The sequence below is a fragment of the Eptatretus burgeri genome, chromosome 8 (genome assembly GCF_056783735.1).
Source record: "Eptatretus burgeri isolate ZD-2024b chromosome 8, Ebu_testis_v1, whole genome shotgun sequence".
Classification (NCBI taxonomy): Eukaryota; Metazoa; Chordata; class Myxini; order Myxiniformes; family Myxinidae; genus Eptatretus; species Eptatretus burgeri.
Window position 1 is genome coordinate 100432955 of NC_140968.1, and position 26936 is coordinate 100459890.

At 36.9% G+C, this 26936-nt stretch overlaps 1 protein-coding gene across 5 annotated transcripts in view; it reads right to left on the reverse strand.

Annotated features, from left to right (window-relative positions):
* Positions 1-26936, reverse strand: part of USP37 (ubiquitin specific peptidase 37) — a 118456-nt gene that overhangs the window by 60591 nt on the left and 30929 nt on the right. For 3 of the 5 annotated variants that reach the window (XM_085893255.1, XM_085893253.1, XM_085893254.1), the window contains exon 3: positions 1716-1878. The exons of the other annotated variants lie outside the window; for them this stretch is intronic. In XM_085893255.1, the coding sequence (XP_085749381.1) occupies positions 1716-1878 (163 nt within the window). The remainder of the gene's footprint in view (positions 1-1715; positions 1879-26936) is intronic. 5 annotated transcript variants of the gene reach the window in all.

The following is a 26936-nucleotide window of genomic DNA, read 5'->3' on the forward strand; positions in this document are numbered from 1 at the left end:
TTCAATGTCGACTTGGTCTTTGCTATTCTCATCTCCCCCTTTTCATCGAACATTGATGTTGGTACAGGTGCAAGCTCGTACTCTAAGACGTCACATAGTTTGATGTTTTGACTTTGTTGGAGTCCCATGACGCTGGAGTTGATGAGATTTAGATCACAGACCTCAGTAGATCCCACACGCATGACTTTCCGTGTCACTGCCATCGCTAGTGAAGGGCCAGTGGAGGAACTTGTACATATATAACATGCAGGAGAATGACATGAGTATTGTGACGTCCACGGGACTTGAACAGTCCCGCCAACGTAGAATGAGCCGAAACGATGGAGGCGGTTTATTTTTTTATATCCCAAAGATGGCGGTTTTAATCACTCTACAGCAAACGGGACGAGGAAGGTGGCACGTGTCGCTTTTCACTGAATTAATAATGTTTATTTCTCTAACCAGAAATAATAATAAGACTCGGCAAGAGGAGGGATCCGGGGCGTTTCGACGGGATGGTGGTGTGGGGAAAACACAAACAATTCCAATGGATATACAAATCTCAAACCCTCTAAGGCACCAGGTACACACACACACACACACACACACACACACACACACACACACACACACACACACACACACACACACACACACACACACACACACACACACACACACACACACACACACACACACACACACACACACACCGTAGCTGGTGGTCAGGCTTGCCCGTGGTGTCGATGCAATAGTCACTGGATTGGCGCCGGACGAGCTGGCGTTGCGCTTGTCAGGGGCAGGAGACACCGTGGTGCTGTTCCTGGTGGTGTCGACCTCCGGGTGTAGGCCCAAGACCGCTCACAGCCGCCAGGGAGCCAGTTCTGGCGCCAAGATGCGAGCAGAAGAGGGAGGCAGGTCCGCCCGCCATTCGGTCCCGTACTCCGAGCCAGCAGAACTCCAGAGCCAACCGAGGTGAGGCACGAGGCACAGCAAGGCCACGAGACACGACGAATCGAGGAACGAACCAGCGCGACGAGAGAGCACGCTCTGAGACCAACAGCCTCGACCAGACGTTTTCTTTTTATGACTCTTCCTCCTCTTCTTTTCCCGAACAGAACCTTTTTATACTCGAGTCCTCGTCACTTCCAATCGAGCCATTTTATTGGCCCTCTGCCGTCGCCTTCCGCCAATCGTGATCACGGGGCGGAGCCATCCGCAGCACTGTCCTGTTACGTCACGGCAAGCCTACAGGGAATACTAAAAGGGTTTACGCATACACACTTACCCTATCCCGTCTCCCTATCTAATTACGTGACAATTATCATTTCCCCCTTAAAGAAATGGACATTTACTAGACAACTTATCACCACTGAATTGCTACTTATTACATCGAGATCCTGGTAAACTCGAACAGCATGGCATACCTAATTAAACATCCTAATTACCCTTTGAATGCATACCCCCCCCCCCTCAGACGTAACAGTATGGATCAATGTATGTTAACATGAATTACAACCTGGACATTTGGAAACTATGGACAAACCCAAATTGTCTGAAGTCATTGCTTCACGAGGCAGGAGTTCAGATAACAGGAACAGGCCAACTAAAATTTGGTCAAAGTTATACCAATATACCGGGGAGGAATAAGACTTTCAAATTAAATCGAGAAGCATTTATCATCGGACTACAGTCATGCTTACAAACGTTGAGCAACAAGAACCCAAAAAACCAACCTTTGTGACGTTTCTGAAAGCCATCCAATAACTGCTTGAAATTTTGGGCCTCCTTTAGAGAAGCATGCTGCACTGCCACGACACTGTTCTTAAAAGTTAAAGTGAGCCGGCCCACGTTCCTGGGCACCTGGGGCATGCAATTCACCTTTGAGATCTCGTTCAGCTGTGGGGTCAGAGTAGGTAAACCAATTTGCAAAAAATCGAGAGAACAACTCAAAACACTTTTCAATTCCGAGCAACTCGCGGCAAACTAAAATGTAACGCACAACAGCGAAGTGATAGCCCCGCAATGGAGGCACCATCATCTTTTAACTGCTGATGTTCAAGGAAATATTATTAACTGGAAAAAAAAATGCATGCAAAGACACCATGGTATCTCTTTTTTGACAGCGTACTCATAAAATGACAGAGTTGGAACAAACTTTGTTTTTTTTCCTCCAAGTCTCAGGTCACATTTTCCAGGTCATGTCACAAGTCCTTATTTTCAAGTATCAAGACACTTCATCGTTATCGGACTAGAAATTGCTCACAACAAGGTCGAAATGGACGGAGAGAGTCACTAGATTTTTTTTCTATAAAAAGAACCTAATTTACAAATGAAATCACTCACAAGTTGAATTTTGTAAAACGCCAACGATTGTTCGATCTGTTTCCTTGCCAACATGACAAGAACAGAGTGCACTTACATCGAATTGGTGAAAGAAAATTCGGATAAAGTCGATAGATGTTCAATCGAAAACTTGCATTTCCAGGTGGAGAATAAAATTTGATGTCATAGCTGCCTTCGTTTGACACGTTTTTACAAGATCAATTATACTCGTAAATGAACGTTAATAATTTAAGAGCCAGGTAAAATGACTTTTGGTACATTTGCTGTCATGAGGATCGAGAATAAAGAACAAGTATTCAGGGTGGTTTTGGATCTGAATAGTACATGCATGCCCCTCTGCCTCAAGTTGTAAAAATAACCAAGGCCTTCACGATCATTGGAATCTCCCATGATGAAGCTAAGTCTGTGGGCCCATCACTTTCCCACTGCAGACAGGTTGGTGATATCTGGCTTATTCCACCTCCTTTCTGGTCTTGCATCCTCTGCTCTTTCCATACTTTGTCCCCCCCCCACCCCCCCCAGGTTCATGCAGGGTGCACAAGGTCCACCATCAACCTCCTTCTGGCTAAACTACCAAAATTCAGGATCACTGCTCAAACCAACTTCCACATTCTCTTCAATCTCATTTTTCCCTCCTGGTCTTCAATGCAGCTGTTCACCACCATCTCTGGTCATCCCCAATCTAAAACCATGATCTTTTCTACACCCATCACACCAACCCCTCCCCCTCCCAAATTTCCAGTTTTCCTCCCGAAGAAAGTGTGCTCCTGTATCCGTCTTGTCCACACCATGTGTCCTCCTCTACCCCCCCAAAGTCTTCCTCGTAACCCTGCTGTTGGTGTCCCCCCAACCAACCCCCCACTGTTCCGTATATTGTTGTATCCTAATCCATTGAGTGTTCCAGCTCTTTCATCAGACTCGACTTGGTATCGAAACAAATAACAAAAAAAACCTTTCATTACGAGATCTTTAGAAGTGAGGAAATATATTAATTAAACATGTACAACAATTCAAAGAAATTGTGTTTTAATTATTTGTAACCGGGAAATATTGTTCAATGGTTCATGGGGATCCGTCGCGTAATGATTGGAGCACCTGCTCTGACATTGGGAGATCCGTGGTTTGAACCGGGGCCGGGCCAAGACTTGACAAATTATACGTGCTGCTTACTTGCTTGACGCTCAGCATTTAAAAAAGGATAGAGCATGGACAAACTGTCAGTCAACAACCATTGCATAGACTTGAAGCACCTAATGATTTCATCCTGTGTTGCAGTTCTTCATATTAATTTATTTTTCTCTCACAGAGTATGTGAATTTCAAAATGACATAATCCGTCCCAGGATGCTTGGCACGCATGCACAGAAACTTTCTGATCAACTTGCCCAAAGAGCTGATAGCTTGCTGATCCCTGTACAGAAACTCTCGAGGACATGGCCTGGTGCGAGGCCTGGAGGTTTGCAGACTGGCGTGCTCTCCCAAAACATTTGACCATCGCTACCAGTGAGTGGATTATGGGCTTGGATATGATGTGTATAATGTCATGTATAAAGCGTGTATATAATATGTATATGTCACACACAATGTGTGTACAGAAGTGCAACAAGTGTGATCACAACATGTGCACAAAATCACAATTGTGCCACTACCACTGGACACCACCACAAATACCACCACTACCACCACCACCACCCACGAATATACAAGGCCAAATGGAGCCCTCCCCTGTCCTGAAGCATCCATATTCATCGCAGCAAAGAACCATGAATCATTCGGCCAAGTCGTCTACCCATCCGTGCCACACCCGACGGAGCCACCCCACACCACTCCGGCCCCGAAGCATCCAGTTTAACCAGAGCAAGCAACCACGATATGATTGATGGACCAAGCTGTCTCCCCATCCGTGCTGCCACCAACAGAGCCCTCCCGGTTTTGAAGATCCAGCTTAACCACAGCAAGTAAGCACAAATCATGGGACAAGCCACACCTCTACCCCACCTCCATCCGTGTTCTGCCTCCCCCCTCCTCAATCCCCAAGTGACAATGATTTAGATCCACGTGACCTCCTCAACGATGTGGATCAACCTCCCAATGCACAGTGCCTTCAGAAAGTATTCACACCCCTCAACCGTTTACACATTTTGTGGTATTACAGCATGAATTAAAAATGGTTTAAATATAAATTTGTCTGGGCCACTCAAGGACTTTCATGTTCTTGTTCTGAAGCCATTTCAGTGTTGCTTTGGCTGTATGCTACGGGTCATTGTCCTGTTGGAACATAAATCTTCGCCACAGTCGAAGGTCTTTTTGCAATCTGAAGAAGGTTCCGCTCAAGGATTTGCATGCATTTTACTCCATTCATTGTTCCCTCTGTCCAAACAAGTCTCCCAATCCCTGTCACTGAAAAGCATCCCCAAAGCATGATGCTGCCACCACCATGCTTCACGGTAGGGATGGTGTTAGATGGGCGATGAGCTGTGCTCGATTACCAGACATAGCGCTTTGCATTCAGATGAAAGAGTTCAATTTTCATCTCATCAATCCACAGAATATTTTGCCTCATGCTCTCAGTCTTTCACAAACCTTTTTGTAAACTCTAGGTGTGCTGTCATGTGCCTTTTTCTCAGATGTGGCTTCCATCTGGCCACTCTCCCAGAAAGCCAAGATTTGTGAATTGTTGCAGAGACTGTTGTCCTTCCAGCAGGTTCCCCCACCTTGGCCAAGGAACTCTGTAGTTCTGTCAGAGTGGTCATTGGGTTCTTGGTCACCTCCCTGACCAAGGTACATTTCCTAATGATGGAGCTCACTGTGCTCTTGGGAACTCTCAACACTCTTGAAATCGTTTTGCACCCTTCCCCAGATCTATGCCTCCTCACATTTCTATCTCAGAGTTCTACGGACAGTTCCTTGGACTTCACGGGAGAGTTTCTACACTGAAATGCACTGTCAGCTGTGGGACCTTTTATATTGTTACGGCTGTGGAAATTCGCATTACACCATAAAGGGTCCTCAGGTGAGATATATCGGTAAGTTCATGTGTAGTTATCCCAAACCCGTTGTTTCGAGGGAATATATGTGATCCATTCGGGCTGCGATTCTTCAGTTAGCCCTTTTTCTTTTGCTGTCGTTACTTTGGTGCAAGAACAACCACGAATATCGCCACAACCAACATCTCAACGATCACGCCATTCACGACACGACGCCCACAATCACGCCATTCACACCACGACGCCACCTTCCACAACTACGCTACCACCATCTTCGCCACTCTCCATTCAACGAGTACCGTGCGGTCACGATCTCCGCGGGACGGATGAAAGGAGCGGAGTGGCAGCAGCAACAAGGGTGCGAAGGGGCATCTCCCGCCCAAAACTCCCGCTTAAATGTCTCCCGCCGGATTTTCCCTCCTGCTTTTCCTGCGCTTTGGCATGGGGGAGGTGCGATTTGAGCCAGAAGTCAAAGGTGAAAAAAGGTGGGGGCCTCATTTTGGGGGAATAATTCCCTGGCCCCGAGCCAAAACTGACTTTCCTCGTCCCCCGCACGGCGCGGGGAGGGGGGAACGAGAGGGCACGCCCCTTTTTAGGAAGCTTCCAGAAGGGAGGTGGACCAGAAATAGGGCGGGGCGAAGGATGGAGCCCACCCTACAAAAGGTGTTGGCGTGAAGGTCGACAATAACGTCGTTCCCTTGTCCCTGTTCCCTTGTCCCTGAAGGGGAATTGTCGAGAGTTGTGGTGATTGTTCCTGGTCGGAGGTTCTGTTCGTTCGTCCCTGTCGGGCAGACGACACGTGCAGGTGCGAGGCACGAGCCCAGTGGACCACGCCGGAGGGACTCGGAGTTACGGTCGCCAAGGGCTGGACGACGCGCTAAGGGAAGTCGCGACTTCCATTTCTTTTGGGTTCTGTGTAAACGTGTGTGTGGCGCCAGTCTGGTGAAGTAGAACTGTTATAAGTGTTGCCGTGTGAATTGCATTATTCGGTTGTAGATCTACGTGTGTCTCTTCATTTGCTTTTATTGTGTTTTCTTGTTTGACTGTAATACACGTGCCTTCCGTGCTGCCGTGTGGCATGGAATAAATGTGCTGGTCCAATTATTGTTCCCCGTTTCGCTGCGTCCTTTCCTTTGTTTGAATCTCCATCTTACATCACATAAGGGATTAATAGTGGGTTTATAACACCCGGTAACTAATCTGAACCGTCAAGGTCAACGATAACTCTGCTCGGTTATCCCTGTAGTACGGAACGAGCCGCTTAAGCGGTTCGTGTCCGGAGTCGACCTGTGGCGTGGTAAAACTCCTCGGTACGCTATCCGCGCAGGTACTTAGGTAAATCGACCATTCGGCGATCGGACCCTATTTCACTCGGGTAGAATGCGGACCGAGTTGTGGTGAGGTTAAACCCCCACCCGTGACTAGCTCCCTACATTGTTCCGAGAGGGTCACGACTGAATTGCACGTTCAGTGGGCGAAGCGGCCGCTATTGGTTACACGCGGTCGTTCGCACGCCGGCGGGGCACAAATTCGCAACAATATATATATATATATATATATATATATATATATATATATATATATATATATATATATATATATATATATATATATACACATATACATATATATATATATATAGGTGTGTTTCTTTATAAATCAATTGAATTGGCCACAGGTGGACTCCAATCAAGTTGAAGAGACATCTCTAGGATGATCAAAGGAGATTGGATGCATCTGAGCTCAATTTGGAGTGTCATAGCAAGGGGGTTGAATCCCGATTGACTCAAGACTCAGCTTTTCATTTTAAATAAATTTGTTCATTTTTTTATTAATTCCACTTTGACATTATGGAGAATTGTGTTTAATCCATCTCAAAGTGACAAAAAAAAAATCTCGGTGTAATCCATTTCAAATTCAGGCTGCAACACAACAAAATGTAAAAAAAATCAAAGGGTGTGAATACTTTCTGAAGGCACTGTGGATCGAGGTGATTTAAATCAACCTCACGTGTGGCTTCCGGTGTACGATCAGTCTCGGTCTCTTCTCTTTCGGTCCCATCCTTCTCAGATCTCACCCCTCCTTTATGGGACAGAATCGGCAAAACCAAACCAGCCGCTAGGTAAGGCAAGGACACCAGATAGTGACCGATATGCATGTCATTCGGATTCAACTCCGAGCGCCATGTGCCCGGTTCTCCAGCCCATTAAAAAAGCTGCCGTCCATGACTTCGTTCTCACTCACACCGATGCCATTGTATTCGCCATGATACCACAACACTTGACCTCTCTCATCCCCAAAAGCCGGAAACTTGCAAGAGGGAGTCCGCAAAAGCTCTGGCCTTCCCTCCCAGCATCACATCGCCCACAGAGTCACAAACGCATGTCTGATGGCATAATACCAGACACCTCGTGTACAGCTAGTCCCATGTAAGCTGCTGTTTTTGGCTTGGTCCTCAAGACTGGTGTACGTGACGCAGCCCTCGGTACCCTCTGGCCCAGGGTGTGTGTGTGTGTGCGTTTTGTATGGTATGATATAAGTAGGGTAAGAATACTGATTCTGGCTCACTTTTCCCCATGTAAATGAATGGGGGATTTTCAGCGATTTATATTTTTTTTCCCTAAAAATAAATCCCCTTTTTATCCCAAGGTATATTTATTTGTCCCCCCTTTTAACTTGGAGGTTGAACCTCATTGAATTGAACACCTGGGGGTTGAACAGCTCACTCATTGAACCTATAAAGATTTGTTCATTCTCAAATTCCTTCAATAGTTTAATTTTCTTTGCACAATAATCCCCATCTAAAATATTGACAAACAAAACATTTGAATCTTTATATTTTTTAAGATACCCCTTTTGTGCCATTACGAAATGATAAACTTCTCTTAATGCTCTTGTTTGACCACCTCCTGAGCCACAGGTTATTTTTTGTTAAGCCCCGCCCACTTTTCTTTAAGCCCCGCCCACTTTTGCTAAGCTCCGCCCACTTTTCATAAGGTATTTTTTCTAAGCCACGCCCACTTTCCCTAAGCCCCGCCCACTTTTGCTAAGCTCCGCCCACTTTTCATAAGGTATTTTTTCTAAGCCACGCCCACTTTTCCTAAGCCCCGCCCACTTTTGCTAAGCCCCGCCCACTCTTACATCATTTCCAGTTCATCTCTGACTCACAAAGAAATCACTAGAAAATTACAGGATGTTATGGTTTTGAAAAATTTCCCAATGAAGGCTTGCCTAGGCTTGCCCAGGGAATTTCCAAAGGAAACCACACCCACCAGTCTTTCTCTATAAAAGCTTCAAACCCAGGCTCCATTTTAAACATTTGTTCTTGCTGGCAATGGTGTTCTGTGTGCTTGTCTCAAACTCTCTGTCTTCTATGGAACTAAACCTTCAAGTTGATGAACTGGATTCAAACCTCTTATCTATTGAGGTAAGATTTTTTATTTTCCTATTTTCAAACTTTGATTGAAGCATACTCATTTAATAATTAAATAACTTAATTAATACATTATTATTTTCTCTCACAGGAAATTGTATCTGAAAATACTGCTTTTGCTACAACTTGGGGGAAATTGTTGGCTTGGTTGAAGACCTTGAGTGGGATGACTTTGGTGTTCCTTGGAACTCTCTGTCTTCTATGGAACTAAACCTTCAAGTTGATGAACTGGATTCAAACCTCTTATCTATTGAGGTAAGATTTTTTATTTTCCTATTTTCAAACTTTGATTGAAGCATACTCATTTAATAATTAAATAACTTAATTAATACATTATTATTTTCTCTCACAGGAAATTGTGTCTGAAATACGAAATGAAAATACTGCTTTTGCTACAACTTGGGGCGAAATTGTTGGCTTGGTTGAAGACCTTATGAGCGACCAAGACCCACAGAACGAGTTCGTCCTTGATGACCCAACCAAAGAGTTATACCTTGGAGACCAGCAAAATCCTGAAAAAGAGTTTTACAGCAATAGTACTCATTGTGAGTTATCAAGACAATACCCACTGAACAAGTTATACCTTGATGAGCCAGAATACAAGTTTTACCTTGGAGACTCACAAATTTTGAAAAATCAGTAAATGAGTTCTGCCTTGATGGTTTAAATAACTACCTTGGAGACTCAGGAAAAGGGTTCTGCCAAGATGGTTCTAAATATGGGGCCTACCTTGGAGACTCACAAATTTTGAAAAAATCAGTAAATGAGTTCTGCCTTGATGGTTTAAATAACTACCTTGGAGACTCAGGAAAAGGGTTCTGCCAAGATGGTTCTAAATATGGGGCCTACCTTGGAGACTCACAAATTTTGAAAAAATCAGTAAATGAGTTCTGCCTTGATGGTTTAAATAACTACCTTGGAGACTCAGGAAAAGGGTTCTGCCAAGATGGTTCTAAATATGGGGCCTACCTTGGAGACTCACAAATTTTGAAAAAATCAGTAAATGAGTTATCCTTAAGAGACTTTGTAAGTTGGTTTTACTTTGAATACTTGAAATGTGGGTTCTGGATTGATAACTCACAATGTGATACATATCTTGGAAACTCAACGGGAATGTGGTTATACCTTGAAGACTTGGAAAGTTGGGTTTATGTTGGACACTTGAAACTTTTTTGGGGGCTTTTATTTATTTATTTATTTATTTATTATTATTATTATTTTATTTATTTATATTTTGGAGACTTTTGGAGTTGCTATCACTCTTTGGGATCTAAACCTATCGATGTAGTTCTTTGTCGGATGGTGCTTGATGGGAGCAAGATCAAGAAAGTTCTGGGAAGAAAGTGCAGGCTTACTCCCCCTTTCTACGTCATCAAACCTGAAAGCCTTAAAAGACAGAATTGGAAGAAGAAAAAAACGTAAAAATATATATATATAGGTGGAAATCTCATTTTGAAAAAGACATTGTGTTGGGCGAGGATTGAGTTGGGGTTGAGATTTTGAATGTGAGGGTTGGTGTTGAGATTTTGAATGTGAGGGTTGGGACACACACACATACACATCAACAAACAAAAGTTAAGCCTTGACTATTCAGTTGAGGATTCTGTGTTTGGGGTTCACAGATCTAAGAACGTCCCCCTTGACACACATTATATACTGTTATACACCTCGGACTTGGCCCTCGAGTGTCCACAACGGTGTATAGTAGGAGGGAGTGAAGCGCCAACCTATTGCTCCCATTACACACACACACACAAACAAAAGTTAAGCCTTGACTATTCAGTTGAGGATTCTGTGTTTGGGGTTCACAGATCTAAGAACGTCCCCCTTGACACACATTATATACTTGTCCCTCTAGTGTCCACAAAGGTGTATTATCTGCTTAGTTTTGTCTTTTGTAATTCCTGTGAATAAAATGAACCTAAAATCTCTTCCCCTTCCAAATCATATATTTTATAAGTCCAAGGAACTGTATCTATTACATCAACAATTTAAAAGTTCTTTCGTCCATCGTTCAGTAAAACCCTTTTCAAAATGAGATTTCCACCTATATATTCTTACGATATCACCAACTTTGAACTTAGGTTTTCTGACATTAATCTCTTTTTCATATTTTAATTTTGTAAATGTTTCTGATGGCTTCATATTCGTTGATGTGTGAATCGTGTCATTATACTTATCCACAATATCCTGAATAAAAGATGACCATTGTTGTGAACCGAGTTGTGTGAATTTTTTATATAGTCTCTCTTTTAAGGTACGATTAAAACGTTCAACAACAACTGCCTTCCCTTCATTAAAGGTACTGTATAATGTAATACTGTTATTTTTTAGAAAATTCATAAATGTCTTGTTATAAAACTCTCTACCCTCATCAGTCCACAATTTCTTCGGTTTTCTCTTACTTTTATTAAATATCTGTTGAAAAGCTAACATAAGAGTATTACCTGTTTTGTTTTTTAAAGGGACAACCCACGCATATCTACTCCTCAAATCAATAACGGTTAAAGCATACTTGTACCCCTTATCATTATTGAGTTCAATCAAATCAGCAGACCAGATATAATCAACTTCCTTGGAATAAACTTTCCTTCTCTGAAACTTTGTGAATATTGGTTTATGTAATTCATCAGCTAATTGCTCTTCAGTCTTAATGGCATCATTAGAGCCTATAAGTTTTTTGAATTTCCAAGTCCAAGTTTCAATTTAGCACTAATCATCTTCTTCACGATGAACCTATCAACTTTTTCTCTCAAGGTTGGATTTTGTATCAGAGACAAATTATATAACATTTCTCTATCGGCTTCATGCTTTTCTTCCAACGTTGTGGTATTCCCATAATCAATATCGTGTCTCATGCACACTTCATCAACTCTATTGATTGGTTCACTCCAGGATTTAGGATTGTCTGCCTCATCTAATCTTTTATCCAAGTTTGTGCCTGGACCACAGAAAGAATAACCTGGAAGATGTAATTCCCTGGTATTCCAGTAGTTGTAAATTTACTTCCTGATAAAAACTTTTGTATATCTCCTCCGAGTTTGTGTTTGGAGATAAATTGATTTTTTTGAACCACACACCGAACATATACCTTTTTGTATAACCCTGTTATTTTTACTTTTAATATATGAAATATTTTTAGTATTAGTTTTCTTTTTACATTTGAGACAATAACTCATTTATTTATGAGAAAAATTTCTGCAGAGTGCAAAAACCTTTTTAGTTTCCAACATGCACATTTGAATCTTAATTTTTAAAACATAAAGAATCCTTAGAAATGCCTTCACTCTCTCCTCCATTTATTTAAGAAAAAACTTGAATTAAAATGAATAGCTTGACGATGCTAATAGTTTTGTTGAAAGTATTGCAAATAGACTTGTTAATTCTTTGTATTCCTCCTCGGTGGGTTGAGTTATTTTCTGTAATACCTCTATTCGTTTTTGAATCTCACTGGTTTCCATACTATAATATTTATTTATTCTCTCTCTTTCCTCCCTCTCTCTCTTCTCTCTTTCCTCCTTCTCTCTCTCCTCCTCCTCCTTTTCCTCCTCTTCCCTCTCTTCTTCAACTCCTTCCTCATCCCTTACTATACTTGAATCGTTTACACCCCATAGAATATTATACATATATTCATCAGGATTTCTTGTTATTCCTGTATCCAAAATAATTTTTTTTACAACAGGATACCAATAAAATTTCTTTTGAATTTCTAAAAGAGCCTTACCTTTTCTTAACCTTATAATTTTTTCATTATTTAACATTCTAATTAAATCTAAAGTTGTTGGTTTATCAACATCAGCATAATGCCAATCTTTTATTGAAAATACCTCATTCTTATGTTGTAGAACATATTTATTAAAATACCGAATACCCTTTTCTTGAAGGTATGCTTGAACACAGAAATGATAATTTTCTTGAAGCCTTCTTGCTGTCATTTATGTATTAGAAATATATGTTAGAATAATATTATGGCACGAAACACCTCCCCATCTTCCCATAGTTAAATCATTTTGTATTTCCTTACTTATTATATATAATCCTGTTTTTTCTGTTTTCATGAGATAAACAAGGGCAAAACCATTATTATATTTACCCTTATTAAATTCTTTTTATTTGTTGTTTACTAATCGTGGCTCCACAAAACTCATTCTCGATACCAAGTGGATAATATTCTTCCTTACGAGACTGATTTAATTGTTCCAGGTCTTCGAGGTTAATTTTAAATGACCAATTATACCCTAAATCATTCATATCATACCCCCATTGTTCTATTCTCATACAAACGATACGCCCTTCTTTATAAAAATTTATTTTAATTCGAACTGTGAATTCTGTATGACCTGGAGATAATATCAACACTTCTGTATCTTTAGAATACACAGCCGTTTTATTTAAGTATATATATTGTGATAAATCGCTTAATCTCACCAAGTCATTTGCGTCAGTCGGGCTTGGATAATTTTTTAATTTATAAGCATTTTTCATGTTAATATTTTTGTTTATATTATATTTATGTCGTTCAGCCTGTGCCTTTGTGTAATAATTTGATAAATCAATATCCAGTTCTTGAGATACACCAAAGATAGAACCATCTTTACCAACATAAGTCATTTATATTAGATTAAAAATAATATCATAAAATTTTTTATTTTTGTTGAGTTGAAATAACACATATAGACATAATTGACCACAACACTTGGAATTTAATTCTTGGACTTGAAATGTTTGATAAACACCATTCTGTAAGAATTTTATGACTTCAACAGGTGGTGGAAGACCAAAACTATCAAAATAATATTTGTCTTGACTATTAAAAATACAAACCCAATGAGAACCGTTCCCATCATTATCTTCTAAGTTCATAATAATATTCTTTGTATGTTTCGACACATTTGTTAATTCATCTCTCATACAAATAACCACATTATGAATTTTTAATTTCTTACAATATTTGGCAAGTTGTAAATTTGATGTTGTATTCTTTCCAAATTCTTTCAACCACTCATCAATGCTCATTTATTTATTAGAAAGATATAATCCATTACCTCTTTTCGTTAATTTTACACCTGCTTGTGCTATAGAAGAAAGCATATCTCCAACTAACAATCTCGCTTTATCAGGCAGACCTTCAAGTTTTTCAGCAAAATCTACAATTACACCACTTCCACTAATTTGTTTCTCCAACTCTTTGTTATGTCTTTCCAATTCTTTTTGAGCCTGGAGTTGAGCCTTCCTTTCGTTGGCAGTTTTGACCGCTGTTGAAATACCACCCGTCAATGCTCCAACCGCACTTAAACCAGCAAATAAAGGAATTAGAAATGGGAGAAATCCTCCACTCGTCTCTCTTATTGAATATTTTTTCAACATTGGTTTTGTCATTTTAATTTTAAGTGAGCCAGTGTCATTCAAGATTTTAACCTGTTCTCTTGTGAGCAAAACATCAATTCTTACTGCTCCTTTTCTCTGAATTGTATTAACGTTAATCGTACAAGGCTTTTGATTTTGAACACAAGATGATAGTTTATGAAGATTGATTTGATTAACATATACCCCAGTTGGTACTTTGCCACTCATTTATTTAACAAAAAATTATGTGAGACTAATCATCACACCATTATCTGTATTAATCTGCAATTCTGTTTCTTCCAAAAGCAAACAATATGTATCAACTTCTTCACTCTCTCCTCTTTCAATGTATAGGGAAGTATCCACTCGATTAGACTTTATAGTTTCTTTTTGAGCGCTCAGGTCAAACGTATAGATTGTATACAAACTTTTAAATGCTGTCATATCCAAAATAGGTTCTTTATTTCCATTACTTTCACACACCTTTTGGTAAGACTTGTATGCTTCAGCAAAATCATTTTTTTCCCAATTAATTTCCAATCTATCTCGTGGATAAAATGTTCCATCTAGAGAAACGCGAAGTTGTTTCACCTTAGCATTATCACTCAATGCATTATTCTTATCAGTCGCAGTATCACCATCTGGCTTTTTAAAAATCATCCACAGATATCGTGGCTTTCCTTCCAGAACACCCAAATTCCACGTGTAAGTAGTTTGATTGAGTTTAACGTGTTGACATCTTCTTTTGAGGTATGATACACTGAGTGGTCTCTTTGAGTTAAGTCTTCGATTCAACATCTCTTCTGTTTTAAGATTAGGAGTATATTCACTGATATACCAACTCATCTCCTCAATTACAAATTTATTCTGATCACCAAAAGCATTACCAACACCAAAAAGCAATCTATTTTCATTATCATTCCTTTGTAGTTGAAATCTAATTTTAAGACCATACAGAACTTTATCATAATCACAAAATCCAAATATACCTTTAAGAGGAACTGCCACAGTAAAACTATTTTCTGCTTTTGTATCATCATTATACATTCCTTTCCTTTGAATATATCCAGGGTCTGTGTTTGTTCCCGTTGACATATCAGGAATAAAACCTTCGACAGACCCCTTTCCCATTCTATCACTGAATGTATAGAGTGTAAATTTCATCATTTCAGATACAGCAGAGACATAATCAACCGCTTCAACTTCTTGTGTTCCAATATACAATCGCACACTATCAAACATTTTCCAGAAGAAATCATTTACAAGTGTAGCGTTTGTGTTATTCCCAGCCTTAGTGAATTTAAATTTACACAACAAGAAACTTTCGGAGAGATTCAAATAGGTTTGTTGATTATTTATTTCAAAACTTTTTGTACCATTTGTATTCCAGTCTGTTCCAGTTATTGCATTTACCTTGAAGTAATCTTCTTTTTAGTGGAGTTTGAGATAATAATAGTATCATCCAAATCATAGATACTATCAATTGCTTCCATACTTGTATTTATTTAGGAAAAAAGATGTTAAAACTTTTGAAACCCTGATCCAAGTATTTGAATTATTTTCTGTCGTTCTTGGGGGACAACTGAGTTTTACCTTTCTTAATTTCTTTTATTGCTTGTAATTTATGAGATTCTTTCTGAGCATCTTTTATACTCTTTACAGCACCTGCTACATTTCCCACAGCAGAAGCAGTTGAACCAATTAAGTCTTTATGTTTAAGAATAGTTGAACCAATACCCATGAGAGTATCAATTATCCCATCTCCTCTAAATTGATGTCCGACACCCCTTTGTCTCTTAGGTTTATAGTATCCTCTACCAAGATACATACCTTCACCCTTGTAGTACGGGGAAAGGAACATCCCATCCCCTGTAATTATTTTATATTTTCCCAACTCGTGCTTCCTCACAATAACCATCGTATTTATTTATTGAAAAACTTCACGTAGGTGAATTCTGATGGATATAACTTCTCCATTAAAAGAGATCACACGATTATCTTGGTCGGTTATCCTAAAATTTACTCTGTGTATGGTTTTTCCTGACACAGGTAGATAAACCAAATTTTTAGGCTCCATATTGAATTTATAACCAATTGGGGTTGAGTATGCGCTGAATGAAAATATTGTATTTGTTTTTAATCCATCATTATAAGCACCATCAATCAAATCACAGTGAATTAACACCGAATTTATTCCTGAGGATATTTGAATGACATTATCACTGTAAAACGTCCCATTAGTTTCAATCTTTTTTGAGGAGAAACCTAATAACTCTCTAAATGAATTATCAATTGTGAAATCAACCTTGTAGTTATTTTTAACTTTAATCGTTGATTTTGAAGTATGTTTTTGAATGTTTATAACAATATTTTTTGGTTCATCACCCTGTTCTTTCATAAGACGAGCAATTTCGGAAGATATTTGAGAAATCTCGTATGCTCCGGGTGAGACTGTTATCGTTTTGTATCCACTTCCCGGATTATAACTAAACTTGTCATTTTTCTCGGTTATATTAAATAAGGTATTATAAGTCTCCATGGACAATAAAGATGCCTCATATTCTTTTGTTGTGTCAAGTTGTAGTGGGTATGGGAATGAAGATGTGTGGTCGCTTGTTGTGAAATTAAAACTCAGGATTGTGCTTCTCATCTTATTTAATATGAGATAAAATGTCTTTATATTGAGATTTATTAATTATTTTCATGTTCATCAACTGGTCTAAAATGGCTGATGCTTCATTAAAACAATTGTTATTTCCAGCCTTCTTACTGCCGAACAACAATAACAGTCTATTAACTAATTGCGATGGGTCATTTGGAAGAAAACTAATACCTGAACCAAGGATACTTAAAGCCTGAATAATGTGTTTCTCCTTCTCATTCTTCCTACTTTTACCAGAAAGAATAACCTTATAATTTAGAGTGTTCAGCAAATCAATATATACTCTATCATCATTATTTTCCATATCCAATGGTTTATCAATATACTTTGATTCATCCCTCACAGTTGAACCTTGTCTTCCATCTTTTGTGAGAAGAAACATTAATCTCGGAGTTAGTTTAACAGGGGTTGAGCAGAACTTAAGAACCTTAATTCATCATTAAATATCAATACCTTTTCTTGAACAAGATGAAATATTGCTGGTTGTTCTGTTGGAATGAGTCCTGCTTTGGTTTTTGAATCCGCTGAATATTCATTGTTTTGAACAGCATTCACAATATAATCAGGGGTTGATTAATCTCTTCCAGTTGTTGAAATAAACCTTCATCATCATATTCTAATTCTCCTAAATGCTCTAATTCTTCCTCCGTCATTTGACTGAAATCTTTTAACATTTGAAGCTTTCTAGGAGTATATTCTACTGTGGGAACTGTGGAAACATCTTTCATTTTTCTTGGGAAGTTTTTAAAAGTGGTTTAAAAAATTTCTCTTGTTTTTTTCAAATGCTTCTTCGCCCGTTAGTTTCTGTCTGCGTTTCTTCTTTATGTCTTCCTGTTGTTTTACAACTTTTGAAACCAACTCTTGATGTTCCTTAAATCTTCTTGCTCTTTCTTTTGTATCCATTTATTTATTGTAAAATATCATTTAATGAATTGTAAAGATCAACAGGGAAATTTTCCTTTTCTTCATCATTCAAGTAGATGTGTTCAAATAAATCCTTTTCTTTAAATATTTCATCAAATTCTTTATTAACATTAATGCGAGTTGTAATTTCTTCTTCACTAATCCTTGCATCTCTGCTTTTCATACGTTTGTGTTGAGTTTCTTCATCAACATCAAAACCGAATGATAAAATCTTCACTCCGCTCAGATATTTAATAATTTGTCTCGTTCCTTCTGGATTAGTTTCTAATATCCCAACACCACCAGATTTTAGTTTCTTTAACTCACTCTTACAATGTGAATATTTTGTTGTACCAAGAGAAACCTCCTCAAATATTTGTCCTTCATTCCTCAATCGCATATGTTCCTCCACTGAAATATAGTGATAATCTTCACCTTTTACTTCTCCAGGTCTTATTGCTCTAGTTGTTGTTGATACAATGCGTATCACGGGGTGTTTTTTAAGTAAATTTACAATATTCTCATTTGTACTACACAAGAACCTTGATTTATGAAAGTTTTTTCCAGAAGCAGATTTACCCACAAGATTTATAATAATAGTTGTCATTTATATATGTAGTTGTTTATAAAACAAAAAATATATCCCTTAATATCTCATCTTGTTTCACAACAATATATTTATATTTTTCAGTCGTGTGCTTCATATAATCCTCAAATTTCTTTTTACTACATAATGTAGAACAATTATCTCTCCAAAAATTATTGATATCTATTGAATTTAACTTGAATAAAATAAAAGTATTAGCATTGTTTCTGATGGAACGACGAGGAAGTTGAAAGTACGATTGACTAAGATAAATACAATTACAAGAAGAATGCCTCCCTCTTGTGTAGTAGCTGTCCATTACCGTTTGGTTTCTCTCATTAACACAATCATCAAAGATAACGAGGTTCTTTTTTGATTTATCCAAATCTTGGGGAGACGGTATATCATCCGTATTATCACTAAGAATACAAGTTATAAGATTTGATTTCTTTTTACATCTCTGTGTATCACAAAATAGTTGAATTATATCTTCAATGTTATAATCATTTAGGTTTTTTGACGTTTAAATAAACCTATTATATCTTCTTTTTGAAGACCAGCATTAAAACCTTGTGAGAGTAGTTGATACTCTGGTTGAAAACTCGACTTTGTGAAAATTATTAAATTATCATAATCTAAAAAGTTGGGAGTGAGGAGCATTTTTAAAAGTAAGCAGGTTTTTCCACATCCACTTGAACCAACTATGAGACATCTTAATGAATTTGGGAGATTTTTATGGTTGTTAAATTTTATCTTATTTTCCCAAATAGGTAAAAAATCATTCATTTATATATTTGAAAAACAGGTTATTTAATTTATTATTGGCTTTTTTAGAAACTCTATATTTTATCCTAAGTTCAGGTTTAATTTCAAGATAATCCATTATTTTATTTATACAATATCTTGTGTTGATATTTCCCTGAAAATTACATCCATGAATAATATACAACAACAATCCTTTGAACATTTCTCTTATACGTTCAGTTTCTTCCCTTGTAAGGAAAGGTGTGTTATCATCCTCATACTTTACATTCATTTCTCTAATCAATCTTGTAAAGTAATTCATTTTTGGTGTAAATCTAAAAGAATTATTTTCCTTTTTATATTTTTTATTATCATTAATTAGAAGATAATCACAGAATATACATTGTTTATAGGCTTTTGACTCTGTGTTTAATCCCTGTCTTTCACACGCAGGACAATTCTCAAATTTGTCATATGGAGAATCAGGAAAGTCTAGCATATTTATAAAGTAAAACTTTACTTAAACTGAAATTCATCTATACTTTCAGTTGTATATTACCATCGATATCGATATACTTTTTTCATTATCAGATTCAACGACAACATTTTTTATATTAAAGGTAATTTTAAAATTATCGTTAACTACTATTGAACGAAATGTCATTTCACCTGATATATTAACATCCTTTATTTCATCAAGATTTACATCTTTAGGGTTGTTGAAAAAAATACAAATTTCTCCTTGCATATTACAGATGGTCTTATCTTTTCTTTCTAAAGCTTCATCCATAAGGTTTTTGTTCTTTGATACTTTTTCTTGTTTCATTGCTTTTTCTAGTTTTGAATATATTACTAGAAGGAGAGGAGAAACTTTTGTTAGAGATACTTTAATTGATGTTCTACCAGGTATACTAAAAGCCCTTCCACTGAAGGAAATTGAAGAACTCATATTATTTACCATAATAGTTTTTATCCAATAGTTGTTATATTTATCTTTGTTCAATTTTACATCCTTGACATATTTCTCAGTATCTTTAACAGATGAAGAGATTGATTGAAACTTGTCTTTTGTGTCTTGAAACATTGTATTTATTAAGTGAAAAAGTTGGAGGATAAAATGTTTTTAAGCACAGATTCACCTATAAATTAAACGAAATTTTCATCAAGAAAATTTTAGTTTAAGCAAAGTTTTATTCTATAAATATGGTGAATACAACGTACTGCGATGTTTGTAATCACGAATATAAACATTATAGAAAACACCTCCGAACCAACAAACACACATTTAATCTATTTCATCAAATATCTCCTCTTGAGTTGGAAAGAAAACATTGTGATATCTGTTCAAAGGATGTTTTGAAGAGTAGTTATAATCAACATCTTCAATCACAAAAACACAAGAAAAATGAGTTTAAAGTAAAGGGAGACTATTATATTAAAAACACTGATGAGGCATTTAAAGGGCATATAAAAATAAGGATTTTTCAATTTGGAGAACCCAGTCCATCATCAATAGCTGAATCAATTGAAATAGTGAAACCCGATGTTGAAAAATTTATTAAAAAGACATTAAAAGAAATAAAAACTTTAAAGTTTTATATGGGAGTGAAAATGAATATGAAAAGACAAGATGAAGAACAAACTCCTTATATGAGAACAGATCTTCATTTTATAACATCATTTCAAGATTTTTTGAATAGTGGGGTTTATGAAGAACTATCAAGACAAGAGGAGGATGTTGATAATACAGTGGTAGGAAGTGGATTCAATATTAAAAAAATCATCTTTTTAGATATACACATTCTAAAATCAAACCCTCTTAAAGCTTCTTCTTATATTGAATTACCAAAAGAAATAAAACTAAAGAAGGCAGTTGTTAATATTAAGAACAATGATAATAAATGTTTTCTCTGGTCTGTTCTTGCTCACTTACATCCACCAAAATATAATTCAGAAAGAGTAAAACAATATATGAAATATGAGAATACCTTGTACATTAAAGATTTTAAATTCCCAATGCCATTAACAGATATTCCTAAATTTGAGAAAAAGAATAATCTTTCTATTAATGTATATGGATTAACGGATACAAACAAAATTCAAATATTAAAAATTTCAAACAACTATAAAAATGAAGAAACACACATTGACCTTTTATATTTTAGTGTTGGAAAGAATTCACATTACACATACATCAATAATTTATCAAGATTAATCTCTTCTCAGGTATTCAGAACAGCAAACAAAATATATCCTTGTAAGCGATGTCTTAATTCATTTCATACAAAAGAACGATTAGAACAACATTCAAAATATTGTAGTAATCATAAATCAGCTGTAATTACAATGCCTAAACCTGGTGAAAAGATTTATTTTGAAGATTATAATAAATCTATCATGCACCCATTTGTGATATACGCTGATTTTGAATGTATCCTTAAAAAGATAAATACTGCTTCTCCTAATCCAAAAGAACCATATACAAATAAATATCAAAAACATATTCCTTGTGGTTTTTGTTATTATATCAAATCATCTGTTGGAGAAAAGTATAACAAACTTGAACATTATCGTGGAAAAAATGCTTCACAAGAGTTTGTAAAACGATTAGAAAAGGATTGTATAAGACTCACTAAATTAATGAAAGAAACAAATGAACCGATGAAATTAACCAAAGAAGAAAAATTAGAATTTAGAATGAACAATATCTGTCATATTTGTGAGGGGGAAATTAAGGAGTCTAAAGTTAGAGACCATTGTCATCTTACTGGTAAATATAGAGGTCCCGCTCATTCCTGTTGTAATCTTAATTATAAATTACCTTCTTTTATTCCAGTCTTTCTTCACAACAGCGCCAACTATGATACACATCTATTTATAAATGAACTTTCAAAAACACCAGGGAATATTTCTGCTATAACAAACACAAGTCAAAAGTATATTTCATTTTCAAAAATGATATTCACAAAACCTATAACTCATATTAGGTTTTTAGATTCTTACAAGTTTATGGGAACACCACTAGCCTACCTCGCATCAAATCTAAGCTCCACGGACTCTTTTCCAAATCTTAATTCATTCTTTCCAAAAGAGGAAATTCTCACTAAAGAGGAAATTCAGATTAAAGATGAAATTCTGATTAAAGAAGGAATTCTTACGAGAGAGGAAATTCAAACAAGGAATGAAATTCAAAGTAAAGAGAAAATTCTTACAAGTAAGGGAATTTATCCTTATGATTATATGGATTCATTTATGAGATTTAAAGAAACACAACTTCCTTCAAAAGAAAGTTTCTATAATAACCTTTATGAAGAAGAGATAAGTGATAAGGAATATAAACACGCACAAGAAATATGGAAAATATTTAAGATAAAGAACCTTGGAGAATATCACGATTTATATCTAAAAACAGATGTTTTATTGTTAGCTGATGTGTTTGAGGCTTTTAGAACACTCTGTCATAATAAAAATTGTTATGGATTAGACCCTGCCCACTATTTCACAGCTCCTGGTTTAGCTTGGAGTGCAATGTTGAAAATGACAAAACAAGATATAGATTTAATCAGTGATGTTGATATGCTTTTGATGATTGAGAAGTCCAAGAGAGGTGGAATATCACAAGTATGTTCAAAAAGATATGCGAAAGCAAATAATAAATATCTCCCAAATTATGATAGTGAAAAAGATAGTAATTATTTGATGTATTTTGATGCTAATAATTTGTATGGATGGGCAATGTCTCAATCTCTGCCTTATGGTAAATTAGAGTGGGTGGAAGAAAAGGATTATGAAAAGGCTTTGATGAATATTGTTATTTCTTCTCAAGAGGAATTGAATGACGAAGAAGAAGGTTATTATTTTGAAGTTGATTTGAGGTACCCGAGTGATCTTCATAATAAGCATAAAGATCTTCCTTTTGCATGTGAGAAAGAAACTCCAAAGAAAGAATGGTTAAGTGATTATCATAAAAGTTTTAATATTAAAGGTAAATCAACAGAAAAGTTATTAACAACATTCTATGATAAAGAGGGATATGTTTTGCATCAGAGAAGCTTAAAACAGTTTTTGAGAGAAGGATTGAGAGTAGCTAAAATTCATAGAGTTTTAAAATTTAAACAAAGTCCTTGGGTGAAAAAGTATATTCAATTCAATACAGATATGAGAGCAAATACAAAAGTAAAATTTGAAGGGGACTTTTATAAATTAATGAATAATGCTGTATTTGGAAAGACTATGGAAAATGTTAGAAACAGGCAAAACATTAGATTCGCAACATCTTGGAAAGAAGCTTCGAGATTGATAAATAAACCAAGTTTTGAGAGAGAAGAGGTTTTTTCAGAGAACTTTTCTGCAATTCATATGAAAAAGGAAAGTATTGTAATGGATAAACCAATTTATATTGGAACAGCAGTTCTTGATTTATCAAAGATATTGATGTATGATTATTTGTATAATGACTTAAAGAAAGAGTATGGTGAAAATGTTTCATTGTTGTATATGGACACTGATAGTTTTATCCTAGATATAAAAACTGATGATGTTTATGAAGATATGAAGAAAAATATTGGAGTATATGATACAAGTAATTTCAGCAAGAAGAGTGAGTTATTTTCCAAAAAGAATGAAAAGGTTATTGGTAAGTTTAAGGATGAGTTGGGTGGAAAAGTAATGAGTGAGTTTATTGGATTGAGAGCAAAGGCATATGCTTATAAGTATGGTGAACAGATTGATAAGAGGTTAAAGGGAATAAAGAAATATGTAATAAAGAAATCAATAACTTTTAGAAATTATTATAATTGTTTGATGAATAAGAAAGAAGAATATAGGAAAATGAATACAATAAGAAGTTATAAACATAACATATATAGTGAAGAAGTAAATAAAAAGGCATTAGGAGCCTTTGATGATAAGAGATTTATTTTAGATAATGGAATAGATTGTGTTCCATATGGATATTGTATGATAGAGTGTATAAAATAGATTATGTTTTAACGATGGGAAGATGGGTTAGGGTTTTTTAAGGGCTACCGCCGCGTTTTTCACAATATATAAATGGTTAAACCAAGTATTAATCAAACTAAAGAGTGGAGAAAATCTCAGTCTTGGTATATAAATGGAAAACATAATGAATGTGAAAAATATCAAATAAGTCTTATTGAAAAAATAACTAAAACAAAGGTAAATAAAACAAATAAGCGAATTAATTTAAAAACTAGTAAGTTAGAGGATGTAAAGAAAAAAATGAATATCCTTGAATGGACTGAAAACTTTGATGGTTATCAATTGAACAATGAAAAAACAATTTACTATAATCTCAAAATGATATGTGGCTCAGGAGGTGGTCAAACAAGAGCATTAAGAGAAGTTTATCATTTCGTAATGGCACAAAAGGGGTATCTTAAAAAATATAAAGATTCAAATGTTTTGTTTGTCAATATTTTAGATGGGGATTATTGTGCAAAGAAAATTAAACTATTGAAGGAATTTGAGAATGAACAAATCTTTATAGGTTCAATGAGTGAGCTGTTCAACCCCCAGGTGTTCAATTCAATGAGGTTCAACCTCCAAGTTAAAAGGGGAGACAAATAAATATACCTTGGGATAAAAAGGGGATTTATTTTTAGGGAAAAAAAATATAAATCGCTGAAAATCCCCCATTCATTTACATGGGGAAAAGTGAGCCAGAATCAGTATTCTTACCCTACTACTATATATATATATATATATATATATATATATATATATATATATATATATATATATATATATATATATATATATATATATATATATATATATCCACTGCCGCCACTCGATAATTGCAAAGGAAAAGGTATGCAGTCGACCTCTCTCACCCACGGATATTTCTCGCATTTCCTATATTTCCGTGAGTCCGATTTGCATTCAAGAACAGACAATTACGGTTGACAATTTTGAAATTGTCACTCTTTCGTCTAAATCCTGAAAATTGTTTCAAAGATGATTTGAATTACATTTTGAGCTAACAACGGCAGGTTAAAAGTGACCGCCGATCACAACAGAGTCACTGAAAACACACGTAGTGCATTCGCGAAAGGACTTGTTTTGCATTCATTCGACAGAATACGTGACTTTCAAAATGACGAATGAATGCTAAATAAATAAATAAATGTAAACTATTATGAGAAACTTTTCCCGGCAAAATACTTCGCTTATTTGTGTGGCATTTGCACACAACTTCCTCGGCTTCGGTTTGACGGATAATTTCCAGGACAAAGCGTCAGTATGGTGGTATCAACTCTACCCATGCATTTTGTTTACAGCATGCCGTGTACCTAATTTGAAGATTTTCAACTTTGAAGCAGGTGGGAAATCCACTAACTTCCATGGAGATGCGAGGAGCAAATCGCGATAAGCCTATATGCAACATTAATGTGTTCACGCCGCACGTAGTATGCTGTGGCATCGCCACCCATAACACTGAACAACAAATTTCAAAAATTTTTTTTTACTGGAGATGTGTAAAGTGATTAAGACTAATTTGGGTACGCTGATTTCAAAAATCATAACCGTTTTGCTGTATCACGTCAGGATTTTCAGGAACAGAAATATTCCCATTGCCTAGAAGTCAGGATTTCAATGAAATTTGCATATGTCTTTAACATGTCTATTTCGTACAATTGTTGTTAACTTGTGTTATATTTCTTTCTTTCAGATAAAGATGAGTAGGCGTTCCTGTACCAATCATCCTGACAACTTCTGTTATGTCTGTGGTCGGTATACCAAAAAAGATCAACAGCGAAGTATATCTACAGCAGTGAAAATGAAGGCCGCCTACTTTCACTACTTCGGGTGTAAGGTGGGGGACCAAGAACAGAGCTGGGCACCACACATCTGCTGCACAAGCTGTCACACAACCTTGACTCGGTGGTTGGTGGGCAAGCGCGCGAGCATGCCATTTGCGGTGCCCATGATATGGCGTGAACCGCAGAATCATCATGATGATTGTTATTTCTGCTGCACAAGCATCGCCGGCTTCAACAAGAAGAATAAAGGTCACATCAAGTACGCTGACTGCGTCTCTGCTCGTAAACCTGTGCCTCATGATGACGAGAACCCCGTTCCAACACCTCCAGCTGATCAGAACATAGCTGTAAGCAGTGGTGAAGAGGATGGTGATGATGAACCTTTTGAACCCGACACTCAAGAATCACACCTTCTGAACCAGGGAGACTTAAATGATCTTGTAAGAGATCTCTCGCTGTCAAAGGCGAAGGCAGAGCTGCTTGGATCAAGGCTGCAGCAGTGGAATCTACTTGAACCTAACACCAAGATATCCTTGTTCAGATCACGTCACAGAGACATGGCTGAGTTCTTTGAGATGGAAGACACGATGACATTCTGCAGTGACATCAATGGTCTGTTGAAAGAACTTGGGTGTGATCACGATCCTGCAGACTGGCGCCTCTTCATCGACTCGGGGAAGAACAGCTTGAAGGCTGTTTTGCTCCACAATGGCAACGAGAAACCATCAGTCCCACTGGCTCACGCGTTCGGCATGACAGAGACCTATGAGACTATGCGGCAGCTGCTTGATTCCATCAAGTACAATGACTTCAACTGGCACATCTGCGGAGACTTGAAAGTGGTGGCGCTGTTGTTAGGGCTGCAGTCAGGCTACACGAAATACATGTGCTTCCTTTGTCTCTGGGATAGCAGAGACGACAAGAATCACTGGACGAAGAAAGATTGGGAAGAGCGAAAAGAGCATGTACCTGGTCGACACAACGTGAAGCATGTCGCCCTTGTCGACCCAGCCAAGGTTTTCCTTCCACCACTCCACATAAAGCTCGGCTTGATGAAAAGTTTTGTACGGGCAATGGATCTGAATGGGCGTGGGTTTTTATACCTCAAGGAAAAGTTTGGCAACACCTTGTCGGAGGCCAAGATCAAGGCTGGTGTCTTTGTTGGA